General features: G+C 35.6%; 1 protein-coding gene across 9 annotated transcripts in view; it reads right to left on the reverse strand.

The window, feature by feature from the left end:
• DMD (dystrophin) overlaps nucleotides 1–18,635 on the reverse strand; it is a 2,254,165-nt gene that overhangs the window by 954,040 nt on the left and 1,281,490 nt on the right. The window contains exon 1 of one of the 9 annotated variants that reach the window (XM_036227216.1): nucleotides 5,270–17,942. The exons of the other annotated variants lie outside the window; for them this stretch is intronic. Within the exon in view, the coding sequence (XP_036083109.1) occupies nucleotides 5,270–5,506 (237 nt within the window). The 5' untranslated portion in view covers nucleotides 5,507–17,942. Of the gene's footprint in view, nucleotides 1–5,269; nucleotides 17,943–18,635 lie in introns of those variants that run through there. 9 annotated transcript variants of the gene reach the window in all.

The raw sequence follows: 18,635 nt of genomic DNA on the forward strand, positions 1-18,635 counted from the left end.
ACAGAGGGACATAAATTCTGATCTCCCTTTGCCCAGTCCAATGGGCTCTGGGAGTCAGAGGGCAGCCCTCCAACAAACAGATGCAGGTGCTGTCTGTTGGGAGTGAAAGCACCCCATGAAAATATCAAACAGATGTGAAAGGAAAAAAGTGGAGCAGTAACATCATCACCTACAGACTTATTTCTTCATTTGAGAATTAAAATAATATCGAATGCTGTCATGTGGATGAAATGGGCAATTGTGTGCATAGCACTTAGCTGGGGCACTGACAGGCAGCAATGCTCAATTGATGATGGCAATTATATATGGTGCTCTGTTGTTGGGAGGATGGAAAGTAATACAGTGAGGGACTAATACAGTGCACAGCACGTAAAAAGTTAAACACTGTATCACCAACTGTTTTCTATTGCTGTCACTAGTGCTGTTGGTGGTACAAAACCTAAATTAGGATATCATTACTATATTTAACTCCAAAGCCTATGAAATACTTAGACACCTAATACCATTTGTGGAGGTGGAGGATGCTATCTCAGGATTTAAGCGGCATAGAAGAGGCAACGTTCTCACCAAATTTACTGCTACAATAGTGCTAGGCAAGAATCTCAAAAGACTGAAATGAAGGGCAGCATTAAATGTGAGATGCTATAATTCTTGATAACACTAGTAAGAATAATGGCAACAGAGAGGATGTTTCTGACTTCCTTCATGATCCCTTAGATACTGATATCCCTTTCAAAGTTGTCGATGGGAGCAGTCAGTGAGTGTCTTCTGCTACAATGAATATGAGCGCTTGTTCTAAACATCTTTAGATGAGTACAGCCAACTCCAAGAAAAGCAGCTGAGAAGAAGGGTAAACAAAGCAAACTTTGCTGGGTCTCAACAACCTTGCTGCACCTCCTCACCCTTGGATGAAAATTTAGACTTGCATGAAAACGAATGGTGAAGCACATATTACTTAAATGTTAACATTAGGGGAGGGGATGGAGATAATCTTAAATCTTTATGGAACTCTATCTTGTTTGACTTGTTCCAGTCAAAGAAGTATAATAGTAATACAACTACTGTATTTTTTTAAGCTAGAAAAAAAGTATGAAAGAAAAAAAATTGAGGTTAATTTAGATAGATAAAACAGCAGAAGAGAGGTTGGACTCCTTAAAACAATATTTTGATTATGCCAGAAGTGAAAAAAAAATACTGTTTCCATTCACCCAAATTAGGTGTATACAAGGAATAGCTAAGAAAGTGATACAATGACTCTCATATCCTCGGGGGTAAGAGTGGGTTTAGAGCCTGCTCCGGGTCTCTATCTATACCAACTAATGAGACTAACTCCTCCTTCTTTTGTCTCCGGAGGTGGGAGGTGTAGTCAGAGTTCAGTTCTGCTGTCCTTTTGTAGTTTAAGTCTCCTGTAGGCACTATTATATAGTCAGGCTATGAAACAATACTGCTCCTTCTAAGGATACCTCTCTATTGTCTACACTTCTATAAGCACAAGCTGTAGGAGTTAGCAATCGGAGTCCTCACTCCATGGTTATTTCCAGTTGAGGTAGTTCTTGAACATCACTCAAAATCCAATAAGGAGACCCTTATTAATACATATTACAGATATTACAGAGACACTCACCAACAGGACAATGTTGTTGTTTATGAGCTAGAATGGTTTTACTTTTCCTCCTCTATTTTATTAGGGATACACTGAGTTTTCATTACTGTGAGCATATCAATATTTCTAGTCTCCAGAAAGAAAATTTCTTAAGGTTAGAAATTGTGTATAATTAATTAATTTCCTTTGCCATCTTAAAAGGGTGGCTGTTAATTTGGCACTGTCAGACTGTGCTGATCTTTCCTGTATGTTAAAGAGAGCTGCTTAAACAGCCCTAGCCTGTGACCATACGTGCTGCTGTGAACACAAATGCATGTGTGTATGTGCAAACACACAAAATGTTAAACACAATGTTAAATTCAGATTGTTAAGGTATTTTAACTTACTCAACAGAGAAAAGAAAGCAGCAGGAATTTCCCTATGATTTCATTAAAGTTTTCTTTAAGATGCATACCACATATGGACACATTGCAATGTTCCTTCAGGGTTCTGAATACGTTCAATATGGAAGTTAAGTAACTGTTAGAAAATGATTTTTTTTTAAAGACAGACATGTGTAAATGTGTATAGCATTCATATTTTGCAAAAGTTGTAACTATTATTTTTTAAAAAGACTTGGCTTTCACTAATAAGTTTTATCATTCTTATGGCTATAATGATCTTTAATCTGATAATAGCACTGGATAGTTCCTAAAGTACCTTGAGCAAGGAGATGCTCAGTGGCTTCACTGAGTTTTTAGAGAGTAAAAGCCACAAGCAAAAGTTCCTAGATCCTATATTTGTCTCTTCACTTATCTTTTAAAATAACACACCCACAATACACACACCCACATATACACACATTTTTGTACTCACATTCACACAGAAGTATGACCTGCCCTTTCTTTTACTAACTATAAATGTGTGGCTACTATATTCTCCAGAGAACAAAAGTGTTCTTGGACATCTGTTTTAAGGTCATATTAATTAATGTAATTTTAAAAGTTAAAGGAAAAATCCACAGATTTTGAAATGGCAGCATCGGGAAGAAAAAAATATATTCAAATGAATATTCTAGATAAAATTTTCTACAAATAATTTCCAATGACTCTATCACATTCAAACATAAAAAAGAATTAGAAAATGACTTTAATAACATTTTTGGGCCTTTAAAGTAAACCAGTAAAATGTAAACATATTCTGTATACTCCTTTTAAATATGCATTGGTTCTCCTTTATTTTAGAGCACACAAAGGAAACAATATGAGTTTTAAAATATATATATATATTTGTGTGTACGTATGTTAAATGTTATCCTTCTGATGAAAAGAGTCACTCTTAAGGTATTCTTATTAGATGAGTTCTTAGGTGTATTTTGCAGAAATAACAGGTTCTTGATGATGTCCCTATTAGTTAGTTTAGTTATTTCAATTGAGAGCAAGGGAATATATAAGAAGAAAGATATTACTGGAGTGTATTGCTATACTTTTTATTTGTTTTAATTTATATTTCTCTATTGTTTGTGCATAGAAAAATATCATTTTGGAATTATTTCATTAAAGAATACTTAATAACTATTTAACCACTCTTAAGGAACACAGTAAAATATTATTTTAGACCAAATCTTATATATCCTCCACATGTAATACAAACATTCCACTACTGAAGATAATATACAAGGGTACTCAGGTTTGAAGTAGTATGGATATTGTTGGACCATAAGCCATAAATCCTTTTTAAAAATCTCCAAAATCTTAGCTATAATCTTGATTAGACAAAATAAAAAGAGGAGCTCTAAGCTAAAAGGAGCTAAAATATTTTATGATCCACATTACTGCAATCACAGGTGTGTATTTTAAATTAAATTCTCAATGATTTGATATTTGGTTTTTGGAACTTTATGAACAAGACTATCCTAAGGAATTCAGAGCTTTCCTCGCAAGACCAAAGCAACAGTGCATGAAATCGCACTCAAAAAGAGCCACCATTCTGTGTGACTTCTTGGCTGACACAATTTAGATATTTATAGCTTTACAGAGGGGCCACTGGAGAAGAACTTGAAGCTTTCTCTAGCCAGGAAGGATTAATGAACGTGTGCACCTGGTAATTACACCACTCCATCTTCCTGAAAGCCCTCACGCTGCCTCCGTGGCAGAAACTATAATGAAAATGCATTGAAAAATATCAATCTGCAATTCTACAATTTCATCTAAATAATAAAACTTGGTATCTTTTCTCCCCACACATTCCAGATGTGATAACAACATTGACAGCATTTAAATTTAAAACACAGAAGCTGAATGTTAGCCTATTATTGAGCACGTCTCATTTTCAAAGTAAACCTCATGAGAGAAAAGGTTATAAATATAGCAAAAATAATTTACAACATTCAAAGGTTCAACAGAGAACCCATAACTGTTTCTTTTTTATTAAAACGCAGCACACATTGTAAATAATGCATTTACTTCAAGGCAGAGGCATTTGCAATGATTATATCACAACCCAAGTGAATAAAGGTAAAATTTAGAAGTGTAAAGATATCTTCCAAATCCAGTTACTTGTTTTCACTATCTTTTCTAAACTCTTACTGGAACTAAAACCTCCCTTAATAACTTTTTCAACTATAAATAAAAGATAAATCATCCAACTTTATCATCTAACCATGTTAATTGGAAAAGTACTTGAAATAAAAAGGTATACACAATGACATAGTGTCCAACTGAAATGATCTGTTACAAAAAAATTTACATCTTAAAACTTGAACAAATCAAACTTTTGACAACAGTATTTTTGCTCAAATAAAACACAATATGAAGGTTAAACCTAGTGCTTCTTACTATTGTGACACACACACACAAAATGATATTCTAAGAAATCCAGAATGTATATATAAAGTGAGAAGGTAGGTTCAAAAAAATCAAGGTGCTCCAAACAAAGCAGATTTTTATGATAAAGTTTGATGCTACTCATACTGAATTTTAATGACTGCTTTCGTAAAGCCAAACAGAAATTTTAACGTAAGCACTAGTACTAAAAGTTAATTGCTGCCGTAATGCACAGGCACCAAGATTCCCTTAGCAGGAGTCTCATAAAAACACCTTTAAAAGCAGAAGAGGGCACAAACATTGAAAAAAATAATTGCCTTTTACTGTTAAACTCTACTGATCCCCATTGGAGTATAGAAGAAGGAAATGCTCCAGGAGGGGAATGAATATGATTTGTCCCCTACAGAGGAGCCAAACAAATTGGCTGTAAGGAGACTTCAAGAGCTGGGCAACCAGAGCTGCTCAAAGAACCTTACATTTGGGCTACTTGCCCTCACTGCTGATTTTTTTTTTAATTTCCCCTACCATGATGTGGTTTAACTTGAGAGCAGAGAAATAATAGAAAGATGTAATTTTGAATGCTTTGTTCTCTAGCCCTTTATTCTGCCTCTAACTAGCTAGTGTAATATCACTTAATCCAGACCTCAGCATTCCAAATACAAAAGCATCTCCTCCCACCTACTGCTCACACACTCCTGCATCAGAATAGAAGACTTACATAGAGGCAGCCAGACCCACAGAAGAGCACTTTCCTTTCAACAGATGTCTTCCGGCTTTTAGGCACGCGTGTGTGTGTGTGCGCGCGTGCGTGCGCGCGCGCACACACACACACACACACATATACACTCACACTTTTGCCTACCTTAATAAGGTGTACAGAAAAACCTCTTATGTTCCCCACGGATGGTTTTAGTTCAGAGCAGCCAGCAATGCCTCCGCACAAAGCTTTGCCATTGCTAGTGTGAAGAGAGAGAGCTGCTGGGATGCTGAATGGCACATCAGCCAACTTTGTGTGTAGCAAAGGCTCTAAAGAAAACCTGGGCTGAAGCTCTGCTGGATCATGGATTGGACTCAATTCCACTCCATGCACATTGTGCATTCCCCAATGGAGATTGTTTCTGGAAGCACTTAGAGCATGTTTGCCTAGACAAAGACGGGCCCCTTTTTCTTTCTGTAACAACTTTTAAATCACTGTGGTAAACTACAGACCTGTTACCTTGAGGTAGATCATTCATTGTGAGCCACATGAGAGGTGTCAAGGGTCTCATTAGAAACTGTAGCTCCAGCATCTAGAGCATAATTGACACCCGATAAATATTTGGCTAAATATTGAATGTTGAATTGATAATAGGGTCAAATTAAAAGTTTGCTGAATTGTTTACATGCAGTAAAGAAAGCAAAAATGATTTAAGTGAATCATTGATGTATTTAAAAAGTGTGTTGAAAATCATATGTATTATTTGCTTATTGTCCCAGCAATTTCTAATATCCTTAGTCCATTATAATGGTCCACTCATCAAGGGATGAATGACAGACTTTATTTTAACTCATATTTAACTTATATTTAACTAATATAAGCTATACATGTACACACATATACTTACGAATGCTCTGGAGTTGTTTATCAAAGCCTTATATTAAACTTGCATAATGGGTTAAATAAAGGAATATTATTTCTAGAGTTTTACTTCTGTTACAGCAATCTCTCAGTAACCCTGAGTTTACAGGTACATTCTTTCCCATGTTACAGTCCTCCAATAAAACCCACACTAGCGAGAAGCCCTCAGGTTAATTCCTGAAGCCAGAGGGAAAGGTTCCAAAGTGCTAGGCATCACAGGGTCTTCACACAGACACACACCTGGAAGCAGTCTCTGGCAAGCACCTGTCTATAGACACAGGTGTGTGCATGTCGGGACAGTTGAGAAACAAACCAAATTTTGTGGATGATATCCCTGATGTGGTGGGCTTTATTGTGCTGTTTACGACAAAAGCTACACATTATGATGAGCTTGTTTAATAAACAGAGTAATTAAGTACACCCAATACAAAACAAGAAGTTAATAACCTAAGTGGTGCTGAAGTGTTTATGTACCACGAGACTAGTGTACTCTTTAGTGCCTGTTACTCCACCTCTAAATATCCCCTGAAGAAATCCTCAGCTTATGTACACACTTCTCCCAGTTCTGAGTCTCGATGCCATGCATATTCTCAGGAACACCTACTTACACCTGCAGCTTCACTGCATATATGTACACTCATAACAGATGTTCAATAAATACTTGTCAAATGACCAGATAAATGATAAATGAAGAAGAAACACACTTGATATTTATACCTTCAAGACAGCTATAATAGGCATATGATTTTACAGGAGTTGTTACTTGGATTGTCTATCTTTTCAATCACATTTTCTTCTCTAAAATATCGTCGGCAGTTGCCTTATGGACAGATTAAATTTGATAGAGCCTGATACTTGTGCTATTTCAGTGCCATCTATGTAATGCTGGAAATAGTTATTCAGCTTAGCAGATGCAAATGTATGCAGTTTTGATCCTCCTCCTGACTCCCTAACTATAGATTTTACAATAGAAGAAAGAATGGGGCCTTTTATTTACAAATAATCAATATAATATGTAAATAGACATCCTTTCCCTTTGAGCAGCTCACAGCCAGCCAGCTCCTAAATGAAAGTGGATTAGCCCTTTCTTGGCTAATGGCATGGTCTGCATCACAGAGGTTATCAGAGACTCCTTTGCAGAATGCAAATCAAATATCTTGAATGGCAAAAGGATCAAAGCACACCTAAGCATTGTTCAGACCTGCTCTTCATATTTTTATGCTTCAGAAAACTTGAAAGGAAAGAGAAATTAGAATTGAAAAGAAATGTGCTTTCCAAAGTGTATATCATTATTTAGATTTTCGAGTGTGTTTATCACTCTTGGATTACTATGTTGCATCCCATGCTGGGGCAGTAGCTGAGATGTGTGTGGTGTAGGCAAAACACTTGAGAGTTATGGCTCAGTTCCCCACAAGCTGTTTGACCCTGCACAAGTTATTTAAACTTTCTGACTTCCACTTTTACATCTGAGAATGAGACTAATAATACCTCATCAGGAGGTGAGGATTAAATAGATATTAGAGCACTATGTCTCAAACTTTAATGTAATACAAATCTCCTAGGGATATTTTTAATAATGCAAAGTCTGCATAATTAGTCACTAGGTCTGGGGCGGCTACTGAGAATCTGCATTTCTAATCAGCTCTCAAGTAGAACTGATGCTGCTGGTCTGTGGATCCCACAATGAGTAGCAAATATCAATAGAAAATATTTATTCTTCCAAATGATGGTGAGTTTGTATCCTGTTGCCATTTTTATTGACTGCATGTCTTTCCTCAGTATCTACTCAACCAACAATTTTCAGATGCTTATTCTATGGCAGATGCTGTGCAGTACATAGAGATTTCAGAAATGATAAAAACACTGTCCCATCCTCAGGAAGCTCTTAATCTATTGGAGAACCAAAATCATCTACTACCACAAACAGCTTGGACACTCACAACCAAAGTACCTATCCCTTATATTCACACAGCTGACCGTCTACATTACCATGACTTACCATTTTACTGTCTTCATTAATGCAACTTTCCTATTTCAGGACTCTTGCCCAGGCAAATAACTTGACTATTCATTACAGCAACTTCCCCCAAAGTCCCCAACTCTTTGATAGAAAGTCCCCAACTCTTTGATAGAAAACATCAATAGAGAGTTCGTACCCTAATACTTTCTAAACTTCTTGTCTCAAATTCTTGCTGTACTGGTTCCACCAAACCTAAGTTGAAATGTCATGATCTCCATCCAATCCTGACTGTGCCCCGACACCGAAACACGCACCTTGAACCAAACTGCAAATCCTCAATAAGATCCAACCTCACCTTTCCTCCTATGAAACACTCCAAAGCTCTGTCAAGGTGGTAAGAAATAAACTCAACTCTGTTTTACGAATGAGTTGTATTGGTGATAATAGGAGAGCTGGTGTTCTACATATGGAAGAAACACACATATGGGTCAAACGCATGTTACAAGGAGATAAGCAGTGGTGTCGAGAGGTAGATTGAGAGACTTTAGTCCCTCTTTTGGTCATCCCAAATAAATATACGATTTAAGTATAATCCAAACCTATGTCCACAAGTCCCCTAGCCGCTTTCATCTTGCCCAGGCATTTTGATGGCATCACTTGTACTGACACTGACTGTGATAAGGTATATGATAGGTTTATGCCCCAAAACTAAACTGGAAGCACATGAGTGTGATATTAATCCAGATCATGGGACAAGAGAAAATCTTTTGGTGGATGCGATGCCTGAGCTAAAACTTGAGGAAGGGGGGTCTAGAATTTGGGAAAGCCCAGCATCCCAGAGAGATACTGCAAGACTATAGCATTTTCAGTGAAATATGCAATTGGAGCAAAAGCCCATTTTGGGGCAATAGTGAGATCTGGGGTCCAATTGTTGAAAAAAAACAGGCTTTCATGTCATGTTAAGCAGCTCATGTTACAGCTACTTAAAGTGTGGTCTGCAGATCAGCTATAACCTGGGCATTTGTTGGAAATGCAGAATCTCAGATCCCACCCCAGATCTATTGAATGAGAATCTGCTTATTAAAAGGCTCCCTGGGTGATTTTTATACACATGAAAATCTGAGAAGTATTGCTCAAAATAATATTGTGGAGACTATGGGAAACTATTGAATGATTTTAAGCAGGAAAGTGGCATGATTGAATTTGCATTTCAGAAAATAAATTTGCTCTGTGTTCACTTATCCTTTCAATATCTATATGCCAGGCATTGACCTAGGAACGGGGAATTCAACACTGCTTAGGGTAGATGAGATGAACCTCCCCATTCAAGATTCACTCAAGAAACATTTATTGCATACCAACTTTGATTTGGCCTCCCAAGCTTGATTTAAAAACAATCCTATACTGATCACTATGTGTTTAATGCAGTCAAGTTTTGTTGGCCAAGACAAATAATTGTTGAGAATCTCCTAGCATTCTTTACTCAGAATTACTTTACACTATCAGGCTGGTGACTCAAATATGAAAAGTTTTGTTGACATACTTTTATAGAATTTTCATTGCAATGATATTTGCTGTATTGGAACTTGACCAATGGTACAAGTTGTACTACAAGATACCAATCAATATTGGTTTTTAAAATGAATAATATGAGATGTACAGCTTGCAAATTTAAACTTTAATATTAGAGATGATAAGATCAGTACTATTTTTTGCTAACATATGCAGAGGATTGTCCTTTGGTGACTGAAAAGGAAAACAATAAATTCTAAGTACGTGGAATCTCTGTCTTTTTAATAATAGTCTGTGCCCTATCAGAACTCATACAGACTTTATGCTAAGAGCTCTGAAAATCTAGTGAGTCTGTTTCATGCATGTTTTATTCTCACTTCCTATGTGCACACATACTGAAGGTCAGTGGGCAAGGAGTTTTCAGTTTTACTTGAACTATTCTTTGTTGCTTTGACTACTTGTGATATACTAGGCTGAGATCATTATAGAAAAAAGTGACCATTGTGTCTAAATATAAAGTCACCATGTCCCTGACTCTGTTCCTTTGTAGCTGCAAAAACACTGATTTTAGTTCAGAAGAAGTCTGACTTCCAAATGGCTGGGTGTCACTCCAAGACCCTTTAATGGTATCCTCAGACCCTCATATCATTTGGGGGAAACTCTATACTATGGGCTCTGGAAGATTCCCTGAAGAAACAGAGATTCAGGAGGACTTCCTCAAGAGAAGCCAGCCTTGCACTGAAGTGGAACTAGGTTGTGTCATTCAGCCTTTTTGCTAATATATGATTCTTTCCACCACAGGACATTATGTCTAGGAGGCCCACATTACTCATTTGGATGATAGGATGTTCTAATGGGAGAATTGTGGCTCTAGAAGAACCAAACAAAGGTTGAGATCCCACCTTCAATACTCATTAGTTGTGGGACTTGTTTTTTTTTTAATTTTTTAAAAATAGGTTCCTTTATTTACATAACAGCAATGATAATAATAATGACATCTGCTTTGCAGAGTTATTTGGAGGATTAAATACAATAAAATGTATACAATACCTGGAACTTACTTGTCTCAATAAATATAAGCTTCTTTCAGGTTATTAAAAACCTTTTATAAAAGTACAAATTTACCTGTCACAATAGTCACTGATATTTTTGAACAGATGTGTTAATCAAATTGAGAAGCCCATTATATTCTCTCAAGTAAGTAAAAGGCAAACCAAAAAGAAAAGAGAGGGTTATAAAGATAAGACAGAAAGTGGGTCCTGGTTCTCAGAACTATTGACTGTTAGGACTACAGATGTCATCAAACTATCTATTTAAAGATGAGGACACCGAGGCCAAATGAAATAAATAACTTGCCAAGGTCATAGAGTTAGAACATTACCAAGTCAGGATCAAAAACCCAATCGAATGAGAGCATTCAAAAAGAAATACAAAATGTAAAAAGAGAGATCTGCAAGGGAATGGAAGAGAACTTTAGTCTGTGGCACAGGGTTGTGATCCCATTGCCTCTATTCTCCTAACAAGAGACATTGCTCAATGTAAATCAGTGATATTCCTCAGCTTCCACATGGAAGTGTGGGATTGTGACCAGAGTTTTCTGACATTAAGCACTTAAGCTTCCTTACAATCATGAACATAGAGAAAGAGTGGTGCATCTTAATATTCTTTCTATATCAAGAACTCTCAGAGACGTGCCTTTTCCATACAAATCAATTAAGTTGGATCGCCAGAAACAGCACAGTCAAGTGACAGCTTTTATACTACAGTTCCAAATAATTTTAAAGACTGCCATGTATATGAAGCAACAAGTATTATCACGAAGATCCTGCTTAAACAGCCATGTATTCCAAGGGACCATGATTTTGAATAGTATCCCCATATAGATGACTCCAAAACATGTATCTCCAATCCATATTTCTTCCCTGAATCCCAGACTTATGTCCAATGACACTTGTTTTTTTTTCTTTTTTTTTACTTCAATGTGATGTCTAACAAGCTTTCAAACAAGTACAAAAACAAACTCTTGCTTCTACCTCCACCCCTCTATCATCTAACCTGATCCTTCCATCATTTTCTCCCTTCTTTCTACCCTGTCCAACTTAGAGTCATCATGGACTCCTCTCTTTCACACTTTACATCACATTTATCATAAAAACCTAGCAGTGCTACCTTCCAAAGATATCCATAGTTCATCTACTTTTAATTACCTCCACTACGAACATCCTAGTTTAAAACTACCATTATTTGTCACTTGAATTATTGCAATGCCCCCCTGCTTCCTCATTAGCTGTCTGTTCTCCACTCAGCAGCTAGAGTGATCTATCAAAGTCTGAGTCAATTTGTTGCATTTCTTTCCCTAAATGATAATTCCACTTATATAAATTTATGGAAGAGACAAAATTATATAGATGGAAAACTGATCAGTGTTTGCTGGGGATTAGGAATGGGGATGATGTGTCTGGATGGATGTGACTATAAGGGATTGGATTGGTCCTCTGTGATGATGGAACCATTCTATATCATGATAGTGGTGGCGGTGGTTACATAATTCTATACATGGTAAAAAGTTACATAGAATATACACTAATGAGTGCATGTAAAAGCTGGAGAGATGTGACTAAGGCCTGTAAACTGTACCAATGTCAATTTTCAGGTTTTGATATTGTATATTGTTATGTAAGATGTAACCAGTAATGGAAGCTGAATGACTTCTCTATTTTTGCAACATCCTATGAGTCCCATTTATTTCAAAATAAAAAGATTAAAAAATATCACATACACACGCTATTTCTTAAGACTTTACATTTGCTGTTTCCTCATAGAGGTCTTCCCAGTCTGCTATCTATAAAACAGCAATTTCCTGTTATATTTTCTCTAGCCCCCTTAACTGCTTTAGCTTTCTTGTTAATACTAGCATTTGGCATGTTATCAATTTACTTCATACTTTTTAAACTTTCCCATAATATATGAGATTCTTAAATAGAGGAGTTTTGTCTGTTTTTTTTTATGTCATCTCTGTACCTAAAGCAGTACCTGGCACATAGTAGATAGTAAATACATATTTGATAAGTGAATAAATTGGTGGACAGGTAAAACTACCAGAAGAAACAGTCATAAAGAATGGTTTAACAGGAAAGTCTTGGTCTTCACTTTCCACTCTAACAAAATTACTCACACTCCTTGACACTATTAAAAAAATACCTGGGAAAAGGGAAAGAAAACATATTCTTACTGCTTCCACGATACAAATAAAAACAAATAGCATTATTAGCAGCAGCTGTTTTCCATTTTCTAATGCACTTGAGTGTTACCATGTCGAACTGTATTATGGATAGAACACAGCACACATGTATAAAAATAAGTAACTTCCCTGGGAAGAATCGATACAGGCAGTCCCCAGCTTACAAAAAGATTGTGTTCTGCACATTTAAAAGGCAGCTGTTTAATGATCTGCTAGATGATCTCTAACCTTTCTGGCTTGGTTTACTTCACCCCTACCTGTGCATTCAGGCATACCCTATTCCTTGGAATCAAGCCTGCTCCTTACCAGAGGAATCCAACATGGTCAGATTTCATAGGTTAGTTTGCAAAATAATGCTGCATCTATAAATGAGCTGAAATATTATATAAATAATGCTGGTCTGATTCTGCATGCTGGGAGAAGTTCAAGTGTTTAAATTTGAAGGGAGTTTAATACATTTACACATGAAAAGCAATGCCCTGTGTGAATGAAAGTGTTGGCAGTAAAACCTAGCACACCATGGAATCAAACTCTCACTCTGACACTTACTGCCTTTGTAACCTTGGTCCAGTTTCTTAGCCTCTTGAAGCCTTAGTTTCCTCAACTGTAACTTGGAAATAATAATGAAGACGACCTTCCAGAATTGTTTTGAATATTAAAGGAGATAAACATTTAGCACATAGCTAGAGTTCCATAACATTATATCCTATTGTGGCTCTTTTAATTAGTCTGAGCTCTGTAAGTTACGAATGATGTTTTATACATCTTGATAACACAACAGCCTAAGAATCTCTGGTATGCTGTTAGTACTCAGTCTATGTCTGGTAAGTGAATATTAAGTAAGTATATTGATTCAAAACTGGAGAGGGATTTATTAAAGGAAAGACAAGAGGCCTTTAATACCTGAGAATCTATCCCTTTAAGATGTTTTCTTTTTATCTTCTCCTTTTTCCCTTCTCATTCTTCAATCACAGGATTGCTAAAAGATCTCTCATCTCCCTCCCCTCCTCACTCACTAGTGGGAGGAGCATTCATGAAATTTAAAAATATAATTCATCTTGCATATTTTTCTTTTGAAATTTTTGAGTCAATATTTAATAAAATATGTTTTATTAAATAGATATTTTCATTAAAGGGGAGGAAAACTCATTTGTCCAAGATAAGCATGGGCTGCTTACTGCAGCATTGTTTGACTTTAATAAGTGGGTCCTACCTGCAGGCTGGTGCCTGTATCACTGAAGATCATGCTGGCCCAATGATGAAGATATGAGGAGCTCTACAAAAGCTGTTCATTAGCATGATCTCCTGGTCTACCCTGATGAACCACTTCTCTCAAGGAGCCATTGGCTCATTTCTGGCCAAGATACCTTTCTTGATTCCCAGGCTCTCAAGCTATATTGTTGATGTCCACTATAAGTCCTCCCCAACCCTAGATTAACACAACATTTTGATCTCTGAAATTCTGGGCAATGACCCTACCTATTTGTGCCCTACCTCCCCCAGCCCCTTATACACCAATATCTTGCTTTCAACCCTATCGTTGGATTCTTATCTTGCTCATCTAGCACTGAATATTGAGAATCACCAACCTTCCCATCAAAAGAGTTTAGGAAGTTTTATTAATTTCTGAAATAACTTTAACAGACTGACATCAAATCAAGCATTGCCCATTTACAGTTAAAAAAAAAAAAGCCTAAATCCCCTGAGGGAAAATAGGAAAGTATGGAAATGACTTTAAGAAAGCAGTTGAAATATATAACAAACTGTTGCTTAATATTTAACCTAAATTTTCTCTGTGAGGCTCAAGTTGATTATTTTTCTACCTTCTGATGGCTAGTGCAAATAATTGGTCTCTTTCCCCTTTATCGCCTCCTTGAACTATTAAGTCTTCCCTTGATGTTTTCTCATGTGTGAACATGCCAGTGACACTTACCCTGGTCTTACAAACAACTTTCAAAAATTATCAAGCTCACATAAACTACACAAAATATACTCAGTCCTTGCAAAATTTCCCCAAGCTATAGCTCTTCTGACTGTATAACCCCACACCTTTCTTTTCTTTTTTTTTTCAACTCTGCTTTACCTAGCTCGTGACTCAAATAGACTTCTTATGCAAAATTCACCCCTGCTTTGAGTTGATTGGTCCTTGGTTATACTGGATGAATTTATCCTCTTTTAGCCCCTATATATGAATTGTGAAGAATGAAGTATACTTATGCTCTAAAATGTACTAGACTAGTGAAAAAATTCATAACTGGTCATAGTACCAAGAATTACAGAATCTTTATCAAGGCAGTACAGACTATGAGATGACCATGCCTCTAAAGGTGACACGGATTTTTTAAAAATGAAGGGTATGAATGGGCTCCAGTACAGTTCAAGATTTTAGGGCCTTGTTTAGAAATTTCTTCCTACACAAGGGCAGTTAATTGATCTATATAAGCTTTTATCATAAATACTGCTCATTATCACATGTACTTTGTATTATGGAATTGTCCCTTGAGATCTGGAAGAACAAAGAATTCTTTTAGTCCCCCAGTAAATAGCTTACTGTGAGAACCAAAGAAAGGCAATAAAGACATTTTTTTTCTTAATTCATCACCTATTCACATCACTTCTATCTTGACTCTTTAACACCTTAAGCGCATGGGTTTCATAGCTTCATGGAGCCAATTGGTTTCTTTATTAAATATTTTTATTTATCTTCTGTTAATAACTGTGCTGTTTGCTAATGAAACTCAGGGATTCCCAAGGTAACTTTGCTTAATTAACAACCATTATTTTAAAAAACGAACACTGGCCTGCTAGTAAGAGAATAAGCACACTGCACTGTTTAACCATTAACTGTGATAATTGTCTTGGAACCATTCTCATTCTTGCCACTGATTTCTGCAAGACATTTAGACTGGGATTAGGGACATAGACCCTGTTCTCCATATGATGAATCATATAGAGTTAAGGTCTTAACTGCGATTTATATAACAATATATTGCTCTAATCAAGCTGGCTTCCATCACCTTGGTTAAGTCAAACGTCTATAATGGTTTCCTAAAATAATGACTGAGAAGTGTAAATTCATAACAAAAGTTTCTATGCATCCATATATAAGGTGATGCTGGTGAACCAAGAAAATATTGACAATCTGAAAACAAAATGCTGTAGGAGGTTTGGGTGACACTGGAAGTAAATTTTTAACAATAACTATAAATGTGGCCTCTCCATGTGTCCATCTGTCCACAAACTCATGCCATCTGCCCCTTCTCTACAGTTGCCATGGAAGAGAAAGTTCCACTACTTCAGTTACCTAATTTTAATTTGGAGAAAAAAATGTGTGTCATATTCATTTTTAATTGAGATAAGAGTGTTATAATACTTATTCATATCTTTGGGTTTTTTTGTTTGTTTCCACTCATCTTCTTTTCCCTTAGAATGTGTACATTCATTGTTTTTGACATCAATATAATGAGAATAAAGAAAAAATTTACATATTATCTTCTCAACTTTAAAAGAAACATAGGAAGAAAAAGTTATTAACCAAGGATTTAATTTCAATATGTGTGATATGTTTTTTCTTAATAATTTTCCCCACAATGTCTACTTTAGCAAGTACTTCCTCTTTTTCCCTAGTTTCTATCTGAGAATTGGTAATGGGCTGTATCCACTGGTATGTATATTATAATTCTACTATACCTGTTACTTTTGATATATTTTCATATTCCCCCAAAAGAAAAAAAATAAGAGCGTGAGAATACCATGGATGCTAGGATAATAAAATTAGAAATTTTATGTCTCCAATTTCTTGTGCTGGTAACTTTACTGTTTGCTCTCAGATCCATTCCTCCTATGTCTCTTGCAACCTATATTTCCCCAGATTCTCATAAGTGGCTGCCTACTGGGTTTGGCTAATGGGAAACACTGATGAGAGGTTGATAAGCGGAAGGAAGAGAAAACACGAACATTTATTTCCATTTGTCTCTGCCTCTGGTGGTGACTCCAGCAGGGGTTGCATATTTCCAGTGGTTCCAGTGTGCACTGGAAAGAGTCTCCCTCTTTGGTTCCAACTCCCAACCAGCAGACTCTGTCCTGAATCCAGCTATAGCTCAGTTGGTTTGATTCATGAGCCCTGGTAACCACCCTTTACTCCCTTGTTCCTAAAATCCTAGAGGTAGGAGTTGCTTCCCATGAATCCTAATACCTGGGCTGCTTCACTATCCCTTGGACTTTTTAACTGTGTCCACATTTTTGTAACTAATACTCATGTTAAATTTCTCGTACCAGACCAGGGTTCTCAACCTCATCAGAACTGATATTTTGACACAGATAATTATTTGCTGGGTGAGACTGTTCTGTGCTTGGACAGTGTTTAGCAACATCTCGGCTTCTACCTATTATATGCCAGTAGCGCCTCTGCTGTCGTGACGGCCAAAAATACCTCCAGACGTCGCCAACTATCTCCTGAGTGACAGAATCACCCATAGCTGGCAACCACTATATTATACTAGAGCAACTCTTTTCCTTATTGGACCCTAACTGATATACTCCATCAAACTGTATTTACACCTATTATCCTTCAAAATAAGATTAGAGTAAGATCAAGTGGTGATTTACATCTATATTTACCTATACATAAAACTAGTCATATTGGTAAACAGTCAAAGCTCATTTGATAAATAAATATAGTAATATAATAATAACTATGAAACCTTGATCTACTTTTCCCAAAATTAATAAATATTTTATAATGACCAGCTAATCTGTGATCTAGTTTCATTTGATTAACCATCACAGAGCCTTTTAAATACTTCTTATATTGTGATGGCATATATCGAGGTTAGTAAAATTAAAACATAATCAGAGAAGCAAAGTTTTAGGGAAAAGAAACAACATAATAATAGTTTTTTTTTTATTGCAACCATACACTATGATAAGGCATTTTTTTGAGCACTAATGTCTTCTCAACAATAAATAAAAGTATCATATCTTTTATTTTGAACTTACTAATCCTTCTTCTTTTAATGCCTCTGTTCTAATTTTATTTTTATTGTCTTTGTTTAATGCTAGTGGCGAAAATTAAAAGGATCATTAAGTCACACACTTGGTTGAAAGAATATAATAGTGAGTTTCAGTGAAATTGCACTAAGAATTCTCTTTGTGAGCTTTGTTCCATTTATAGAAAAGTAATAACCAATTTTATCAAAGAGATGAAAGGAAAGAAAATATGTGAAGATAACTCATATTCAATAGTTGCTATATAAGATATTATGTATAAATGGACAAATAAGTGTGTATATATTTGCTTGAAATACATATACATAGACTTATATTTAAGATGTTTGTTATATATTTTTAAATTTATTTTTATCATTCATAAATTTGATAATCACCTAATAATAATATGACCAAATGCTGCTTTAAATATAATATTCATGTTGTCAATGTTACTTCATCAAAATTAAAAGTGGCTAATTAAAGAACATCTAATTCTTTTTAATGTCATGAAAAGCATTCTTCCCCCTTAAAATAGAGAATGACTTAATCACTCTAATATGTCTATAACACATATAAAGAAATATAGATGTGATGAATAAAATAGAAGAAAATGAAATTCCAATAGATTGCTAGTGCTTGAGACTTAATTTAGGAGGTTATTAAATATTATTATTGATTATATTATATTATATTATACATATTATACACATACCGTACTATATATTATATTATTATATAATATTATTTTATATTATTATATTATATTATATTATATTATATTATATTATATTATATTATTATATTATTGATTATTTATCTCAGGGAATTGTGTGCTTTTCAAAATAAGACAAGTTAGAACAAAAGAGCTGAATTTCCCAGAATGATTTATAGACTTCGTTTGTTCTAAA

The sequence above is a fragment of the Rousettus aegyptiacus genome, unplaced genomic scaffold (genome assembly GCF_014176215.1).
Source record: "Rousettus aegyptiacus isolate mRouAeg1 unplaced genomic scaffold, mRouAeg1.p scaffold_m13_p_9, whole genome shotgun sequence".
NCBI lineage: Eukaryota > Metazoa > Chordata > Mammalia > Chiroptera > Pteropodidae > Rousettus > Rousettus aegyptiacus.